This window comes from Mobula birostris, chromosome 17 (genome assembly GCF_030028105.1).
Source record: "Mobula birostris isolate sMobBir1 chromosome 17, sMobBir1.hap1, whole genome shotgun sequence".
NCBI classification, from domain to species: domain Eukaryota; kingdom Metazoa; phylum Chordata; class Chondrichthyes; order Myliobatiformes; family Myliobatidae; genus Mobula; species Mobula birostris.
The window spans coordinates 24,790,866-24,810,097 of NC_092386.1; the positions used below are offsets into that span (position 1 = coordinate 24,790,866).

General features: G+C 38.6%; 1 protein-coding gene across 5 annotated transcripts in view; it reads left to right on the forward strand.

Annotated features, from left to right (window-relative positions):
* Window positions 1-19,232, forward strand: part of ythdc2 (YTH domain containing 2) — a 115,899-nt gene that overhangs the window by 48,160 nt on the left and 48,507 nt on the right. For 4 of the 5 annotated variants that reach the window (XR_011889512.1, XR_011889511.1, XM_072281400.1 and 1 more), the window contains exons 22-27: window positions 1,562-1,688; window positions 3,629-3,834; window positions 4,955-5,150; window positions 7,321-7,430; window positions 13,893-14,191; window positions 16,820-16,985. Coding sequence is in view for 3 of the 5 variants with exons in the window: in XM_072281400.1 (XP_072137501.1) it covers window positions 1,562-1,688; window positions 3,629-3,834; window positions 4,955-5,150; window positions 7,321-7,430; window positions 13,893-14,191; window positions 16,820-16,985 (1,104 nt within the window). In the remaining 2 variants the exon portion in view is untranslated. The remainder of the gene's footprint in view (window positions 1-1,561; window positions 1,689-3,628; window positions 3,835-4,954; window positions 5,151-7,320; window positions 7,431-13,892; window positions 14,192-16,819; window positions 16,986-19,232) is intronic. The other variant, XM_072281401.1, reaches the window with a different exon arrangement.

A 19,232-nucleotide genomic window follows, 5' to 3' on the forward strand; every position in this document is an offset into this window, starting at 1 on the left:
GTACTTCGCCAGGTACCTTGTCTGGACCAGATGCTTTTTTGGATTCACCCTTGCACGTCAGCCTCAGATCACCAGGTGCTGTGGGACTTTGTGTTGGTTCCTCCATCTTTTGATATCAAAGCAAGCACAGAAGGCATTGAGCTTATTTGGAAGCGAAGCCCTGTTGTTGCCTATATCACTTGATTTAATTTTATAAGAGGTGATAGTGTTCAAGCCGTGCCACAACTGTTGAGCATCTGTCATTGATTCAAGTTTAGTCTGGAATTGCCACCTTTCCTGTGAGATGCCTTTCCAGAGATTGTACCTGGACTTCTTGAAACTTGAATACCTCTGATCAGGCCCTCAGCTGATTGAGGATCTCATGGTTCATCCAGGGCTTCTAGGTGGGGAAGACTGAATGATTTTGCAGGGACTCACTAGTCTAAACTGTTTTAATAAAGTCCATGACAACCATGGTACATTGATTCAGATCACAGTTGAGTCCTTGAACACAGCCCAGTCCACCGACTGGAAGTAATCCCGTAGTCGCTCTTCTGCCTCCCACAACCACCTCTTTGTCGTTCTAATCACTGGACCTTGCTCTTCAGCCTCTGCCTGTATGCAGGTAGGAGAAGAGCAGCCAAGTGATCAGGTTTACTGAAATGCTGTCTGGGCATGAAATGGTAGGCACTTTTTATCTTAGTGTAACAGTGGGTCTAAATGTGTTGGGACCTCTGTTAAACTGGGGAAAAGAATCTAAAGCCACCATGGTGGGTTCAGAGATTGAATTTTTGTTAATTCTTGAAACATGCGCAACTTTGGCAAGCTGCATGATTTGAAGCACCGATAGGTTGCTAGTCCATTTCAAATTGAGATTGAAGGTAAACTATATCAGTATTATTTATTTTTATTTACAGTACCATGCAGAACAGGCCCTTTGAATCAACGAGACACACCGCCCAGCAACTCATTAATTTAACCCTAGCCTAATCACAGAACAGTTTACAATGACCATTCATACTGAGTAAAGAAGGTATGCTACTTTCCCTTAAAAGATCCAAATGCATCACTTGGAGTTCAGAACGGTCTCAGAACTCCATGTCTTGCTGAAGGGTCTTGGCCCAAAACGCCGACTGTACTGTTTCCATTGGTGCTGCCTGGCCTGCTGAATTCCTCCAACATTTTGTGTATGTTGCTTGGATTTCCAGCATCTGCAGATTTTCTCTTGTTTGTCCATGTACAATTCTTGTGTTTTTCTTTCTTACCATATTAAACAAAAAAAAACAATTAAAATACTCTAACTGCCAGGGTATCTAAATAAACTTGAATATTATTTTTGGCCTTCGAACTCTTAAGTGTAGCAACCCTATTGCACAATTCCAGAAGGAACATATTTCGTTTTCTGTGAGGAACATTTCTAAACTTAATACTATACCAAATATGATAACAATAAGAATGCTGTTTTTTTTTTGCTTTTGGCTACTTCAAATGTTGCTGATTGTTGATTCAGTAATGTGAAAGTTTATATTTTTTGTATGCTTAGATAATTCGTTTTGATTTCAAATATATTTTTTTCTGCTAGGCTTGGCAAAAGGCTCGCAGCGATGGCTGGGAGAGAGCATTCTGTGAAAAGAATTTCCTTTCTCAGGCTACGATGGAAATCATCATTGGCATGAGGACACAATTATTGGGACAGCTCAGAGCTTCAGGTAAACCCATTTTAGGGGTGGCATTAAAGCAAGCTCAAATTCATTAACCAGTAGCCTGCAGTAATATTCTGAAAGGTAATCATCTGTTAATCACTATTGCAGTTCACAGTTTGTTGTCTGTTGGAAGATATTCTTTCTAGTTTCTTATTCTATTTTCATTCCCAAAATATGTTCTCATGATTACAGAAACAATTTTCAAAGAAATGTTCTAAAATGGTTGTAAAAGAAAGAATAGGTACTTATATAAATATGCTGTGTCATAAAATTATTCTTCATATTTGTAGTAATTTGTTTGAAAATGTTTTTATTTTCTGTATTTATCTCAAGCTATGCTGATTTTCTTTAAAATCTTAAAACCAAAGCAATGTTTGATTTTTTTTCAACAATTGAATACCCACAATGCAGTTTATTTTTGCCTTTATTTGTATATATGTAGGCTAAATCCATTGCTAAGTGACACCTGACTTTCAAGAAGAGAGGAAACACCTTCCTCTCTTCTACAAAACCACTGACAACTTTCAACATTCTTACCTTTTTACATTTTAAAATGTAAACAATGTTTACATTAAGTTACAAAAGCTGTAAACATCAACACCATTTGCACTATACCACAATCTTTAAATATTATGACCATCATGTATTTAACTTCATTCTTGCATTCCACCCATCACGGAATTTGTTACTGAAATTTAAATTACTGTGTTTTTTATTTTGTGATCAACATTCAAAATTATTTATATAAACTATGTTCAATGTGGTGCTTGATAATGTGTATATTCAGATTAAATAATATTGAGATAATTATCTTTTCTGAAGTACGTTTGTGTAAAGTAGACCTCATGGTGCCTTTAAATGTGAGAATTTCTGTCTCTTGAATATCACACTTGACAGCACACTTTTATGGTTTAGCTCAATGGACTTTTATTCAATAATAACCAGAATCTCTAAGTATATACAGTAGTAATTTTTAAACATTTAGAATAAGAGAGTTGGGAAGAGAGGGACATAGAATGTAAATGTAAAGGCTATAGAGGGCAAAGCATTGCCTTCATTCTTAGCATTATTTTCCCATTATATAGACCATATATAATGGGTAATTGCCACTACCACAGACCCCTAAAAGCTATGATGAATGTATATGTACTGTCTGTACAGTACACATTCCAAAGGTGTACCAGTTTGTTTATCTATTTAGAGAGACAGTGTGGGACAGGCCCTTCTGGCCCAACGAGCCACACCATTCAGCACCCCACCTATTTAATCCTGGCTTAATCACAGGACAATTTACAATGACCAACTAACCTACTATATGTTTGGCCATGGGAGAAATCCAGAGTACCCAGAAGGAACACACGTGCTCACAGGAATAACATGCAAACTTCCTTACAGAGGTATTGAAATTGAACTTTGAACTTTAACATCCCAAACTGTAATAGCGTCGCATATTGGGTGGCGCAGGATTGTTGGGCCAGAAGGGCTTGTTACCGTGCTATATCTTTAAATCAACTAAATAGAGCTTGGATACCTAAATGCCATTTTCACATTTGTGGTTGGGAATCAAGGTATTAAATGCCTAAATGCCAGGACGTTAATCATTATTCACTTCTTACCACACCGTGTACATGGATGTTTCTTGATAGGAATCTGAGGATGTGTTCATCATATTTGATTGCTTGGTTTGATTAAAGTTTGTGTTTCTGTAAGGAGATTGATCTCTCTGAAGCAAGAGATACACTGTTGCAACTTTCAAATAAATAAAGATAACTTTGTATTTATTAAATTTGCTCTTAACTCCTGTTTAGCTTCAAGTGAACATTGCCGTGCTCTCTATGATTTTAATGTAACATTCCATTTGTATATATTGCATTGGAGTTTAACTTGATTATTATCAATACTTATTGCTTTCCTTTAACCATTTAAATATAAATATTATTCCCCAGGTTTTGTAAGGGCACGAGGAGGAGGTGACATTCGAGATGTAAACACAAACTCTGAGAATTGGGCTGTGGTGAAAGCTGCATTAGTTGCAGGAATGTACCCAAATCTCATCCATGTTGACCGAGAAAATTTAACGTTGGCTGGGTCTAAAGAGAAAAAAGTCAGATTTCACCCTACCTCAGTTCTTAGTCAACCACAATATAAGAAGGTAAGACCTCTTTTTTTTTTGCCATTATAAGGTTAGTTTGTGAAGTCTTTCAGCATCTGTCAAAACTCAGAATTAAAACAACATTCTATCTATATTTAGTTAAAGAAGTATCATTGTGATTTTATCACTGTTCTCAAATATTTAGTTTTCCCTATTCTGGTGGCCCTGCCACCTCTTCTTCCACGGTCCACTGTCCTCTCCTATCAGATTCCTTCTTCTTCAACCCTTTAATTATTTCACATATCACCTCACAGCTTCTCACGTCAACCCCCTTCCCCCCCATCAAACATAGCTTCGCCCATTACCTGCCAGCTTTTACTCCTTCCCCTCCCCCACCTTCTTATTCTGACTCCTTTTCCCTTTCTTTTCAGTCCTGATGAAGGGTCTCAGCCTGAAACGTCGTCTGTTTATTTCCCCCCCCCATATATACTGCTTGAATGTTGGCGTGTGGCCAAGTGGTTAAGGCGTTCATCTAGTGATCTGAAGGTCGCTAGTTTGAGCCTTGGCCAAGGCAGCATGTTGTGTCCTTGAGCAAGGCACTTAACCACACACTGCTCTGCGACGACACCGGTACCAAGCTGTATGGATCCTAATGCCCTTCCCTTGGACAACATCGGTGTCACGGAGGGGGGAGACTTGCAGCATGGGCAACTGCCGGTCTTCCATACAACCTTGCCCAGGCCTGCTCCCTGAAAACCTTCCAAGGCGCAAATCCATGGTCTCATGAGACTAACGGATGCCTATTATTATTATACTGCTTGAATAGATGCTTCCTGACCTGCAGAGTTCATCCAGCATTTTGTGTGTTGCTCAAGATTCCCAGCATCTGCAGAATCTCTTGGATACAAATATCTGTAATACTTCATTTTTATTCCTCATCTCAACAAAAAAAATGAAATTTGTGTGTAAAAAGTGTACGGTAGATTTTAAATTGAATTGCATAAATATCTGAGAGTAAAGATTTGACAGGACTATGTATGAGGAGCTGGGTATAGTGGTGCAAGTGATGAATAGAGCAACTACATTGATCTGCAGAACTACATTGGCTGGCGAGTCTGTGGACCTCATTTTGTGCTATAATAAATCTACATTTCTAATAGTGGACTCAATTTTGTACCAGATTCCACCAGCAAATGGACAAACTATAGCTGTTCAAGCACTGCCCACTGATTGGCTTGTTTATGATGAAATGACGAGAGCACACAGAATTGCTAATGTACGATGCTGTTCTGCTGTAACACCAATCTCCGTGGTCTTATTTGGTGGTCCAGCTCGACTGTCAAGCAGCGCATTACAAGAACCTTCTTCCACTGGAGGTAACATACACATAGTCATAAATTTTAGGTGTAAATAAAGTACTATTTAAATTGCTGGAATATTTTTAAGAAGCTCCAAGTATAATTTAAAGAGCAAATAAAATTTGTTTGAAGCCAGGCGTATGAGCTCTTTGCAATGTGTTTTATAGCTTAAAAACAATTAAATAATAATTTATATCATTCTTTGAACTTTTCTGCTTAACTGTGAATTCAGTACAAATCTGGATCATCCTGAAACAAAAGCAGGTGCTGGAAGAATTCAGCCAAGCATTACTTGGGGTCAGAAGTGAGGTGAACATTGAATTCAAGAAAGCAGCAATGGTCACAAATAGGTTGAATTTGGTTTGCAAGTAGGGAGATCAAAGGCAGATAAAATTAGATGTAGATTAGTGTAGATAACGGCATTTAAGGTAATAAGGAAGCAATTAAATTTCTCAGTCATGCAAATTTTATGTCTTTCCTCATCCATAAACACCTTGAGATTTTCTTCTGTCCTTCCTAGCGGGATGGTGCTTAGACCTACGTGTGTCTGCACAGCTGAAAGTAGAAATGTATGGGGGGAAATCAGTGTACAAATCTAGTTTGTGATTTAAAGAGTAAAAGCTGAGAAAAGAAAGTGTGCTTCAGTATTGTAATTTCTTCATCAGATTGAGACTATAATCAAATCAGAAGCAGAATAGTAGCAAGTGCACACGACAAATTTTTTGCCATTTGCTGTGAATTTTTGTTTGTGAGCTTTAATCATTGAAGAAGACTCACTTTCCATTTTTCAACAAAAATTATCATTAAATGTTTCACCATGGAATTTTGCTTATCTGTTAACATAAAGATGATGTGCTACATATTTTATATCTTTTGTACAACATCCTGCTAATGTGGAAATTTTGTTTTAATGGGAGCCATGAAGAATTCTTTTGATCCTAATTTATAGGCTTTGTAATTTGAAGGATAACGTGGAGTAAGACATTTGGGCCAGATCTCTCTCCTGGACATGACATGCATGTTCTGTGCTGAGATGCAGTGCAAATCTGGATCATCCTGAAACAAAAGCAGGTGCTGGAGGAATTCAGCCAAGCATTACTTGGGGTCAGGAGTGAGGCGAACGACAGAAGGGGCAATGTGAGGCATAGATATTGATTGCTAGCAAGGCATATACTGTAATAGAAATAGAAAATGACAATCATGATGATTGGGAAACAACGAAAGAAGAGTTAATCAGACACTGGAGAATTCAATGTTCATTCTAGAAGGTTGCAATGTGCTTTGACAGATAAAATGTTATCCTTCTAGTTTACATTGAGCCTTACTGTGGCATTGGAGGAGGGCACAGACAGACTGGACAGAAAGGGAATGGGATTGGGATTGAGAGTTAAAGTGTCAAGCAACAGAAGCTCAAGATCACCCCGGTGGATAGAGCAGAGTTTTCTGTTACTAGACCATGCTGATGTATGCCCTGCAGTTAGCTGGTTGGAACGTATGTCACTCTGATCTATCTTGTGGGTTTTTCCTTTCTTTAAAAAACAATTGAACTCAGAAATGTTACCATAAACCCATTATTTTCACTAAAAAATTTAAAGTTAATTCACAAGCTTTTTGTAAACTTTTATTTAAAAAAAACACAATTTCTCTGAATCTCTGGATCAAGTTCAGAGAAAGCAATTTCTGACAACAGAAGTTGTCACAAAGCAGTGTGGAAGGGCTTTTCCATGACTTGAGGACATCTCAAAACACTTTACACTTGTATATTTCAGTGCTGTAGCCTTGCTTGTAATGAGTGGGAAGGCCGAAGTCAATTTCTGCATATGTCAGGTTCCATAAACAGCAGGGAGATAACCAAATGATTGAGAAACTAATGTTTGGATAAAACAGAGAATTCAATTTTGCCTCTTAATATAAACTGAGACAGCAAGTTGGGCATTGCCTTAATGTTAATTGGATAAATGTGATCTGTAACAGCATTCTGTCAGTATCATGCTGAGTTGTCAGTTTAGATTATGTGCTCATTTGGGATGAACCCACAAGGGTGCTTTTGCTGTATCAAGCCTGACATTTTATGATAACCTTTTCATATCAGTACTTGAAATATATTAAGCTTAGTTCATACCACAGTTTCTGCAGAAGAAACCAAAAGACTCTTTATTACAAATTTTCCATCCAATATTATGTGTAGTAGATGGTGTCACCAATGACAGTAGTGACAGTGAAATGGAGGACAAATCCACTTCCAAGATGGCAACTTTGAAACTGGAAGAATGGCTGAATTTTAGAATAGATCCAGAAGTAAGTAATTTATGAAATAATGTTTTTTGTTGACTTTACTTATTGATTTATTGGTGAACACACATGCTAACCTGATTTAGGAACATGCTGTTCCACTGTAACTTCACCCTTTGAGACATTATTCTGATTTTGCATTTTATATAAAATAATTTGCAATCTAAAAGTCCATTGTTCTGCATTTTTTAAAGTAAAATCTCACGATTTCGGTACATTTAATTGTAAAGCTATCAGGGTATCAGGTCAAGCTTGCAGTTCAGTAGTCAGTGATACAGTTGGAGTTGTGGACTGACAATTCTCAGGTTCTTGATGGATTTCATAGAGTATTAAGAACTGCTTCATGTGATGATGCAAAGGTTTTAATTTTCAATTATCTCCTAGGTTTGGGGAAGGTTCCATTAGATTGGTAAATAGCAAATGTAACTCGTTTTTTTAAAGGGAGATAATCAGAAAGTAGGGATTCTCTACTTTCAGGCCAGTGAGTTTCATGTGTGAAATAGGAAATATATTCGAAGTCATGATGAGAAGTATTGCAACTGATCAAAGTCGCCATGGTTTTATGAAAGGAAATATCAAGTTTAACTAAATCATTGGAGTTCCTTGAAGAAGCAACATGTTGAGAATAAAGGTGTCAGGCCACAAACTTGTTTGATGAGGTGCAGCATCAAGGTTGCTGATGGAAAGTAGAAGTTTATGGTGTGGAAGATTGGTTGGTTAACAGGAAACAGAGTAGGCAGTAATGGATCTTTATCTGGTTGGCAAAATGTAAACATGATTTGGTGCTATAGTCTTGACTTTTTGCAGTTTGTATTAATGACTGGATGATGAAAGCATTGGTGGGCCCTCCCAGCAGCAGCTGCTGATTGCCATTGGTTATCTTGATGTGCCTGGGACTCTCATGAATTCTTAAAAGCAACACCCAACTCTAACCTCGTCTCCCTCATCAAAGAACGGGTTTCTCAAATCACTGACATATGTTATGAAATTTGTTGTTTGGTGGCAGAAGTACAGTGCAATACATGAAAATTATTATAAATTACAATAAGAATATATAAAAGATAAATAAATCATGCAAAGAAAGAGCAAAATAGTGAGGTAGTGTTCATGGGTTCATAGTCCATTCAGAAATCTGATGGCAGAGGGTAAGGAGCTGTCCCTGAAACTTTGAGTGTCAGTCTTCAGGCTCCTGTACCTCCTCCATGGTAGTAGTAATGAGAAGAGAGCATGTCCTGGATGGTGAGGGTCCTTAATGATGATGTTGCTTTCTTGAGGCCTGTTGAAGATGTCCTCAATGGTAGTGCCCATGATGGGGCTGGCTGAATTTACAAACCTCTGCAGCTTTGACTGATGCTGTGCATGGATCCCTCTATACCGGACAGTGATGCAACCAGTCAGAATGTTCTCCACGGTACATATGTAGAACCAATCCTTGCACTTAGCCTATATAGGCAATTCACAGGCTTCTTTATATGATGGAGTACTTACTTCAATTGGCATAAATGGATAATTGTCCTAAGCAGAATGTTTAAATCAAATGATAATTGAATCAATGATCTTTGGGCTATTTTGGAATCTAATTTGATTTTCATGTGGAGAACTGTGTGTTTTTCTTCTTTATACTAATACGTGACTTTTTGTGCTGAAGAAACTGTATTTGCAGAACTAATGGACATCTACTAATCTATATTTTATGATCACTGTTTTTACTTGAAACCCTAAATCTTGAAGTGGAACCCAGCTGTTGCTTATTATACTCCTCCATTTAACTGTTATTCTGAATTTTGAATTGGGCAGTTTTCAAAGGTCCAAAGGTTAAATTTATTATCAAAGTATGCATGCAGAATACAACGCTGAGATTTGTCTTCTCCAGATAGCCATTACTGCAATGATTTGCAGTCACTGTTATCAGACAGTTGCAGGAGGAGCACACAGTGTATGGTTTGACTACCCATAGACAAAGTTCAAAGGGCTGTGGTAGAGGATCATAACAATGGCCTTGAATCTTGCAGCTTTTGTACAGAGATTGAACTGTTGCAGATTCACATTCAATACCCTTGTCCTGGGTTGATGCAACTTAAGGAGGTAAGTTCTGATAATAAGTGATGATTGCCATGTCTGCCCTATTGAAAATGAAGTACTGAATATCTGATTTGCTGTTTGCCAGCTTCTCAAAGGCAATGTATTAAATGACTTGTGTTGCGTGCTGATCTGTTTGTTGCATTGGAAATCCCATTTTTAAGCTAGAAATCTTTGAAGGGGTTAGTATAAAAGATACATTGGCTTAAGTTTCTTTTTTACAACCTGTATATCATCAACTGAAACCCGAATTTCTTTTAATATATAGGTTTGTGCAAATAAAAGTAGATTGGGTTTAAACAATGCATGTTGATAATTGTAATTGAATAAAATGTGTTTTAGGAGCAGCTGACAAATAAAATCTGTACCTTCAGATCTAATAGTAACTGGAGATCAATAAAATTTATATCTTTAATTCATATAATCCTTTTTGTTTAAAGTTCAGATATGCTGACTTTGTACTCTGAAATGTGCTTTTAAGCTTAAAACCCTATGTATGTTTTTAATTCTTTAAGATAAAGCAAAGCAAACTAAGTTAACTGCTTCAATATCCAACTGCATAACGTTTCCCATGTCCTCAAATTTCCAAGAACTCTGGTAAGAGTAAGACCATAAAACATAGGAGCAGAATTAGGCCACTTAACCCTTCGAGTCTGCTCTGTCATTCCATCATAGCTGATTTATTATAGAATAGTACAGCACAGTACAGGCCCTTCAGCCCACAATGTTGTGCCGACCCTCAAACCCTGCCTCCCATATAAGCCCCCACCTTAAATTCCTCCGTATACTTGTCTCGTAGTCTCTTAAACTTCACTAGTGTATCTGCCTCCACCACTGACTCAGGCAGTGCATTCCACTCACCAACCACTCTCTGAGTAAAAAAAATCTTCCTCTAATATCCCCCTTGAACTTCCCACCCCTTACCTTAAAGCCATGTCCTCTTGTATTGAGCAGTGGTGCCCTGGGGAAGAGGCGCTGGCTATCCACTCTATCTATTCCTCTTATTATCTTGTACACCCCAGATCATGTCTCCTCTCATCCTCCTCTCCAAAGAGTAAAGCCCTAGCTCCCTTAATCTCTGGTCATAATGCATACTCTCTAAACCAGGCAGCATCCTGGTAAATCTCCTCTGTACCCTTTCCAATGCTTCCACATCCTTCCTATAGTGAGGCGACCAGAACTAGACACAGTACTCCAAGTGTGGCCTAACCAGAGTTTTATACAGCTGCATCATTACATCGCAACTCTTAAACTCTATCCCTCGACTTATGAAAGCTAACACCCCATAAGCTTTCTTAACTACCCTATCCACCTGTGAGGCAACTTTCAGGGATCTGTGGACATGTACCCCCAGATCCTTCTGCTCCTCCACACTGCCAAGTATCCTGCCATTTGCTTGTACTCTGCCTTGGAGTTTGTCCTTCCAAAGTGTACCACCTCACACTTCTCGAGTTTGAACTCCATCTGCCACTTCTCAGCCCACTTCTGCATCCTATCAAATGTCTCTCTGCAATCTTTGACAATCCTCTACACTATCTACAGCACCACCAACTTTTGTGTCCTCTGCAAACTTGCCAACCCACCCTTCTACCCCCACAGCCAGGTCGTTAATAAAAATCACAAAAAGTAGAGGTCCCAGAACAGATCCTTGTGGGACACCACTAGTCACAATCCTCCAATCTGAATGTACTCCCTCCACCATGACCCTCTGCCTTCTGCAGGCAAGCCAATTCTGAATCCACCTGGCCAAACTTCCCTGGATCCCATGCCTTCTGACTTTCTGAATAAGCCTACCATGTGGAACCTTGTCAAATACCTTACTAAAATCCATATAGATCACATCCACTGCACTACCCTCATCTATATGCCTGGTCACCTCCTCAAAGAACTCTTATCAGGCTTGTTAGACACGATCCGCCCTTCACAAAGCCATGTTGACTGTCCCTGATCAGACCCTGATTCTCTAAATGCCCATAGATCCTACCTCTAAGAATCTTTTCCAACAGCTTTCCCACCACAGACGTAAGGCTCACTGGTCTATAATTACCCGGACTATCCCTACTACCTTTTTTGAACAAGGGGACAACATTCGCCTCCCTCCAATCCTCTGGTACCATTCCCGTGGACAATGAGGACATAAAGATCCTAGCCAGAGGCTCAGCAATCTCTTCCCTCGCCTCATGGAGCAGCCTGGGGAATATGCCATCAGGCCCCGGGGACTTATCTGTCCTAATGTATTTTAACAACTCCAACACCTCCTCTCCCTTAATATCAACGTGCTCCAGAACATCAACCTCACTCATATTGTCCTCACCATCATCAAGTTCCCTCTCATTGGTGAATACCGAAGAGAAGTATTCATTGAGGACCTCGCTCACTTCCACAGCCTCCAGGTACATCTTCCCACCTTTGTCTCTGATCGGTCCTACCTTCACTCCTGTCATCCTTTTTTTCTTCACATAATTAAAGAATGCCTTGGGGTTTTCCTTTACCCTACTCGCCAAGGCCTTCTCATGCCCCCTTCTTGCTCTTCTCAGCCCCTTCTGAAGCTCCTTTCTTGCTTCCCTATATTCCTCAATAGACCCATCTGATCCTTGCTTCCTAAACCTCATGTATGCTGCCTTCTTCCACCTGACTAGATTTTCCACCTCATTTGTCACCCATGGTTCCTTCACCCTACCATTCTTTACCTTCCTCACCAGGACAAATTTATCCCTAACATCCTGCAAGAGATCTCTAAACATCGACCACATGTCCATAGTACATTTCTCTGCAAAAACATCATCCCAATTCACACCCGCAAGTTCTAGCCTTATAGCCTCATAATTTGCCCTTACCAATTAAAAATTTTCCTGTCCTCTCTGATTCTGTCCTTTTCCATGATAATGCTAAAGGCCAGGGAGCGGTGGTCACTGTCCCACAGATGCTCACCCACTGAGAGATCTGTGACCTGACCCGGTTCATTACCTAGTACTAGATCCAGTATGGCATTCTCCCTAGTCGGCCTGTCCACATACTGTGACAGGAATCTGTCCTGGACATACTTAACAAACTCTGCCCCATCTAAACCCTTGGAACTAATCAGGTGCCAATCAATATTAGAGAAGTTAAAGTCACGCATGATAACAGCCCTGTTATTTTTGCACCTTTCAAAAATCTGCCTCCCAATCTGCTCCTCTGTATCTCTGCTGCTACCAGGGGGCCTATAGAGTACCCCCAGTAGAGTAACTGCTCCCTTCCTGTTCCTGACTTCCTCCATACTGACTCAAAAGAGGATCCTGCTACATTACCCACCCTTTCTGTAGCTGTAATAGTATCCCTGACCAGTAATGCCACCCCTCCTCCCCTCCTCCCCCCCCATCCCTTTTAAAGCACTGAAATCCAGGAATATTGAGAATCCATTCCTGCCCTGGTGCCAGCCAAGTCTGTGTAATGGCCACTACATCATAATTCCGTGTATGTATTATTAAGATTGAAGTGTTATCGTTATGGTGGCAACAAAGGGAGCTGGGCACATGAAATCTTGAATAGATGGAAGTGGCTGTGAGGATCAAGGTAATAATTTATTGTAGGTTTTTTCTGTTCTCCCAGCATCTGATTTGGCATATTTTTATTACAAAGTCTGGACACTCGCTTAGAGGAGATATGCTGCACAAGGCTGGGCAATATTCAAACTAATTTGCAATATAGCACATGTAAGACAGTGTATCTTTTTTGAAGTAATCTGAAGCAGTCTGAATGTAATTGGAAGTCTGAGCCAAGATATAATTGATAGGTTATGGAGTAGAAAATATTAACTGTAGCAATTTTGGCAGCTGTTAATATTATGATGTATATACCTGTCAACTTCAAAATATCTTATCCCTACAAATTGTCAAAGCTGAACAGGATAAAGAACCAATAAGAGATTTCTGATACAGAAAGAATGCTGTTACAGCAGACTTTAAGTGAAATTTCTTCTAAACTCCTTTATTTATTGTAATCAAATAATGTAATTTACTTAATGTTCTTTGTGCAGCATTTACATTATATATTTAGAAATATAATCTTAAAATAAAGCTCATCTATGAAAGCATTTAAGGGCAATAACTGCAGTAAATCTGTGTTACACATTTTTATTCTCCTAACCTCCAAATACCGTAAAACAATAAAGTCCAAGATCTCTTCAGTTGTAGGGTCTCACTCAGTTAGAGGCATAGTTCTGATGTAGCTGTTACAGATAGTAAATGCTGGATTCTCCAATAAAGGCCAAGTGCCCAGAATAGGATAAGTTTTTAAAAAAGCAGAAGTAATCCTTAAGTTGTAAATTGCTTTGAGATAATTTGTGGACCAAATAAGGTGCACTAGTTTTCACTGATTTTTTTTCTTTACTAATTTATTTTGCTGTAGGCAGCCAGTCTTGTCTTGCAGTTACGACAGAAATGGCACAGTCTGTTCCTGAGGAGAATGCGAGCTCCATCAAAACCTTGGACTCAGGTAGATGAAGCAACTATCAGGGCAATCATCGGAGTACTTAGCAGTGAGGAGCAAGCAGCGGGGCTGCATCAACCCTCAGGGATTGGACAAAGACCAAGGCCAATGTCTTCAGAAGAGCTTCCAGTCTCCTCATCATGGAGATCAAACAGTAGGAAAAGCTCAGCAGAAGCAGAGTTTTCAGACGATTCTTCTAGTGTGGAATTTAGAGAAAGGTAGAATGTCAGCAGTCCACTAAAATCTGTAATAATTGGTTTGTGAAATATATTGAATCTTAAATGTACTCTAGCAAAACTGAACATTTCACATTTTGTCTGATGGTAACTGGATCAGCTCAATGAATCAGTTTTCACAAGATTATGTGGTATGCAAGTAAAGAAATCTAATAAAATAAATGGAGGAACAGATGTGTAAATGAAAATCACTCACCTATTGTGTGCAGAGTTTTGAACCCCTGATAATAGTAGTTAAATGATTCATTTATTATTGATCGTTCTCATTCTGTTACCTTTCAAACTCATTCTTCACAATTGGCAATGTACATTGTAAATTTTATCTTATGCGTCATTGAAAATTCTTTTATTTTCCTGCATATCTAAGTAGGGTCCTTTGAAACAATTATGCTGGAAAAGCAGAATAAACATAGACCAATGCAAAATATGAATTAGGACGAAGTCCTTCAAACCCATTTTACCATTTAATAAGATCATGATTGACCTGACTGCAGCCTCATTCCTGCATTTCCATCTCCCCTCTGTAATCTTTCGATTTTGTTCATCAATGCCTTAAAAATATATTTCCACTGCCCTTTAAAGAGGAAGAAAGATTCAAAGGCTCATGAGTTCTGAGAGAAAACCACCACCTCTCTTAAATGGCCAACCCCTTATTTTCAAACAGTGACTCATAGTTATAGTTTCTGTCACAACATGAAACATCTTTTTCAATCTCATCCAATCTCATTCCTCAGGATCCTGCTAATAATGGTTCAATTTCTTTGTCAAGGATGAATGTGCAACATTTTAACTCAGCAATTTTTAAAAACATACTGAAGGTATTCTTTATGTAAATTTAAAGCTTTAACAAGATCTGTTTCTGTTAAATAATTAAACTACAGTTGTATCCTTACAAAGGAACAGCAGAATGAAAGCCATTTCTTTTGAACTATTAGTTGAGTAGGTTATTTAATCAATTATCCACCAACCTGATGATTGTGAAGTCTACTGGTTATCTGAGCCTTCCACTATTTCAACTATCTTTACTAAATTAGCAGTATAACATTTGTTGAAATTGTGAGTGAGGTTTGATGTCTAAAACTGACATCAATGTTCAAGATACAGTTAAACATCATATAAATGAGTGGTTTTCCATTTTGGTGGGAAAATGGAGTACTGATTAGTACCTGAACAGCAATAGATTAGGTAAGTGGAGCGGGGGGAGAGCGCAATGGACCTGGTCACTGGGCATCCTTTTACAACAGTCAAAGAAAGTAGGCAAGCAGGTTCAGTATGTAGTTAAGGCAAATGGTTTGTTGGCTTTCATAGCCAGAAGAATCATGTATATATGCAGCAATATCTTATTGCATTTGTGGTCTGAGCTGAGACCATAACTTGAGTTTTATGTGGAAATTTGTTGTCCTTATTTGGAAAGGGGTTTTCTTGCTATAGAGTGAGGGCAGTGAAGGTCTATTGGATTGATTCCTGGTTTAGACAGGCGGAGAATTGCGTGAAGGAGCAATTGACCAAACTATTACTCCTCCTCTTCCACATGATTCCTTGCTGCTTTGTTAACAGTATATCATGTGTATTATCTACCTTGTGCTGCCAGTTTTATTAGAACACTGGAAGGTTAGTGTAACTTCGAATTTTGTAGTGGAAATTGAGGAAGTTGTAATTTTAATAGTGTCTTGCTGCCTGTGAACCAAAAAGCAATTAACTATGATCAGACACTTTAAATTAAATAGTTCAATTGTTAAAACATATTAACACCAAATAACTTCAGTAAGATGGATTTTTATCTACATATAATTTATCACAAAGTGCATAATTTTCTCATACCATGCAATACTGCATTGTGTAAAATCAGGAACTAACAGAACTCCACATTTGCTGCATTCTGTTAAAAATATGATTCAGCAAAAAAGGGCTTCACTTTGTCATACTTTCTACCAAATTGATCCAAATATTTGGCACAGAGCACTCTGCCAGATGTTTCCAAAAGTCCTGTCTGATTGTCATTCTTGTGGCCTTCATTGTCAATTGTAAGGTGGTGGAAATGTGAATTACATCTCAAGAAAGATTTAGGGTCAATGACTATATTCTTGATACGGACAGTCCTCGGCCTGAAATTTCTGATTTTGTTGTTATGTAGCTGTTTGCAGTTAGCTCCACATGGCAAGGATTGCCTGTTAACTCCAAGATTAATAGATTTATCTATTTAATGGACATATAACATACTCTGATCTTGAGAAAAGGAAAGCCTTTCAGTTGGCATTGTTATTTCCCATGAATACTCTCCTAGAATAACATCTGAAAGTGATACCCCACTTATAAAAAATATTATTGTATAGTTAGGTAAAAACACAAACCACCATGTTACTGTATAAATGTAAATTGAGGTCACATACTGGATATTTACCCTTTAATACAGAAAGGAGTTGATTAATTTTTCAGAGATGATGCAATTAGAATATTGTAGCACAGAATTAGATGATTGGTCTAGTACACTACCATTGCTCCATAGTCTTTGAAGTTTTCATATTTTGTATATTTGTTGTATTTACATTTCAAACCTTGATGTTGATTTCTTTTGTTAAAAGATATAAACCATCAATTTACTTTTTATAGAATTCAGTTGAAGTCGCAGCAGCAGCAACAACGATATAAGGAAAGGGGCTTACTTCACCCAAAGAGGAGTCCTGATGACCGTTCAGATCAGTCATCTGTTAAATCAACAGATAGCAGTAACTATCCCAGCCCATGTGCCAGTCCATCTCCACCACCTTCAGGCAAGGTAGGTGTGTTTCAGAAATGTCCCCTTTGAATCATTAAATCTGACAGTGCAGGATTTAACCCATTTGAGATGCCTTCTACAAACCCAGTTTAATCCTGTTTGCTATTTAATAATTTCTTTCAAACAATGAGACGTTTTTGTTCCTAAATTTCATCCCGTAGCTCAGTGGTTCTCAACCATTTCCTGCTTATAGCCCATTTGTGACTTTCATTCACCTCAGTGGCCCCCATCCTCCATAATCCCTGTTAGTTGCTAAAATTTATTCTGGTCAACTGTACTAATTACACTAATATACAGTCAATATTTATGTTTTAATAGGTTATAGATACTATATGTTAAATATAATGTTACAGGTGTATATTTCAAAGCACTGAATAGGATACATTATTTATATTATATATTATTTTCATCCAAGCAACAACAAAAAAGTGCACAATATTGTTACATTAGGTACTCAGCGAGATCCTTGCAGCTGATGCAAATTAGCGAGTTTTTCAGAATCAAAATCAGGTTTTAGATAGAGATAATCGGAGATCACCTCTTTTCTCAAGACAGCACAAGCATTTGATAGCAGGTGAATAGCTTGACTGAAACCATGTTCAATTAATTGAGTGTTGGGAAATTCAAATAAAAACAACTTTGCTTTCTCCCAGAACTTCACTAGTAATCCAGAGATTTTGCTTGCTGTGTTTGAATTTTGCTTGAACTGTTATTTCACTCTGCAGCTCAATAAAACATGCTTGCAATGTATTGTCAACTTAATTCACATTCACCCCAAATGGATCCACAACTCAGTCTGGAATATGCATCTCCAGACATCCCACCCTGCAAAAACTCATTTCAGTGAGGTAGCACCATCAATTTGCGGGAGACTTCGGGGAGAGGTGGGATGTCTGCAATAGAGTAGCTCTTTATCAGCTGGCCAGCTAATTTAAATAATGTTAGCTATGCTAATGAATGAATGACACCTGTTACACTCACCTCAACATGTCTTTTACAGTCTTAACCCACCATGGTGGGTCACTGTTGCAAACAGTGCAGTGAGCAACACTGTCATTATTTTTGACCCCTGTTAGGCAGGGGTACACTTTAGTGTAGTCTGGGGTGACGTACGTTTTATATTTTTTTGGAACACTCTGCCATGGCGTTCTCTCACTCGTTCTCTCTCTCTCGTCGCTCGTGCGCTTTCAAGCGCGCTCGCTTGCTTTCTCTCTCGCTCTCCCTCTCTTGCTCGCGCGCTCTCACTTGCTTTCTTGCTCGCTGGCTCTCTCACTCGGCGCTCACTTGCCTTCGCTCTCGCTCGCGCGCTGTCGCATGCTTTCTCTCTCGCGCGCGCTCTCTCGTGATCACTCTCGCGCTCTCTCTTGCTTTTCTCTCGCTCTCAAAAAAATTGATTTCTGTGATATTGTATATAATTTGCGGGCATCAAGGAGCCACTATTAATATGCGGGAGACTCCCGGAAGTTCCGGGAGAGGTGGGATGTCTGCATCTCCAGCAGGTCTCTGAACTGAAGTTCCATATCAGTGTGCAGTTGCTTCAGATGATCAAGATAAGCAATCAGATCATCATCTTACAATTCTATTTTAAGAGTAACCAGTGAAGAAAATTGCATAAACTTGCAATGTCCAATATTGTTGCTGAAAAGTTTGTGTTTTCCAAGGAAAGCAGTAATAGCCTCTTTGCATGAGAAGAGATTGCAGCTTTTTCCTTGTTTGTTTAATAAATAGTTTTTCAAATATATCTGACATGTCAGAGTTAGCAGTGACAATTTGTTTTCCAAGCTGCTTATCACTTAGGAATGCTGTATTACTATCCCAAAGTGCAACAAAGCTACAAAGACAGTTACCTTTTGATAACTATCAGGCCTCAGTATGCATTAATAGGAGTTCACAATTTCTTCACAAAATTCTTGAAGCAGACTGTCTTAAAGTAGTACTTTTTAAAAATAATTTAATTTTTTTCAGCAAATATTTTTATAAAATGCTATTATATATGTAAATTTGAATGGCAATGAAGAATATGTACTCTAACCCTAGTCCTAATTGAACTTACTTTAAAACTGTGAGTGTCAAGGATTTAATGGTAGTTCTAGTGGTAGTCATGTGGTAGTAGACTTCACGTGTTCTCGTCTGTCATGCACGGGTCAATGGAAGGCAAACAAAAGCAGCCTCCTGCTGCATACTAACTGATTGCCTTGCTGCAGACGGCCCCACCCCATTTGCAGTTTGTGATTTGGGGATAGATCT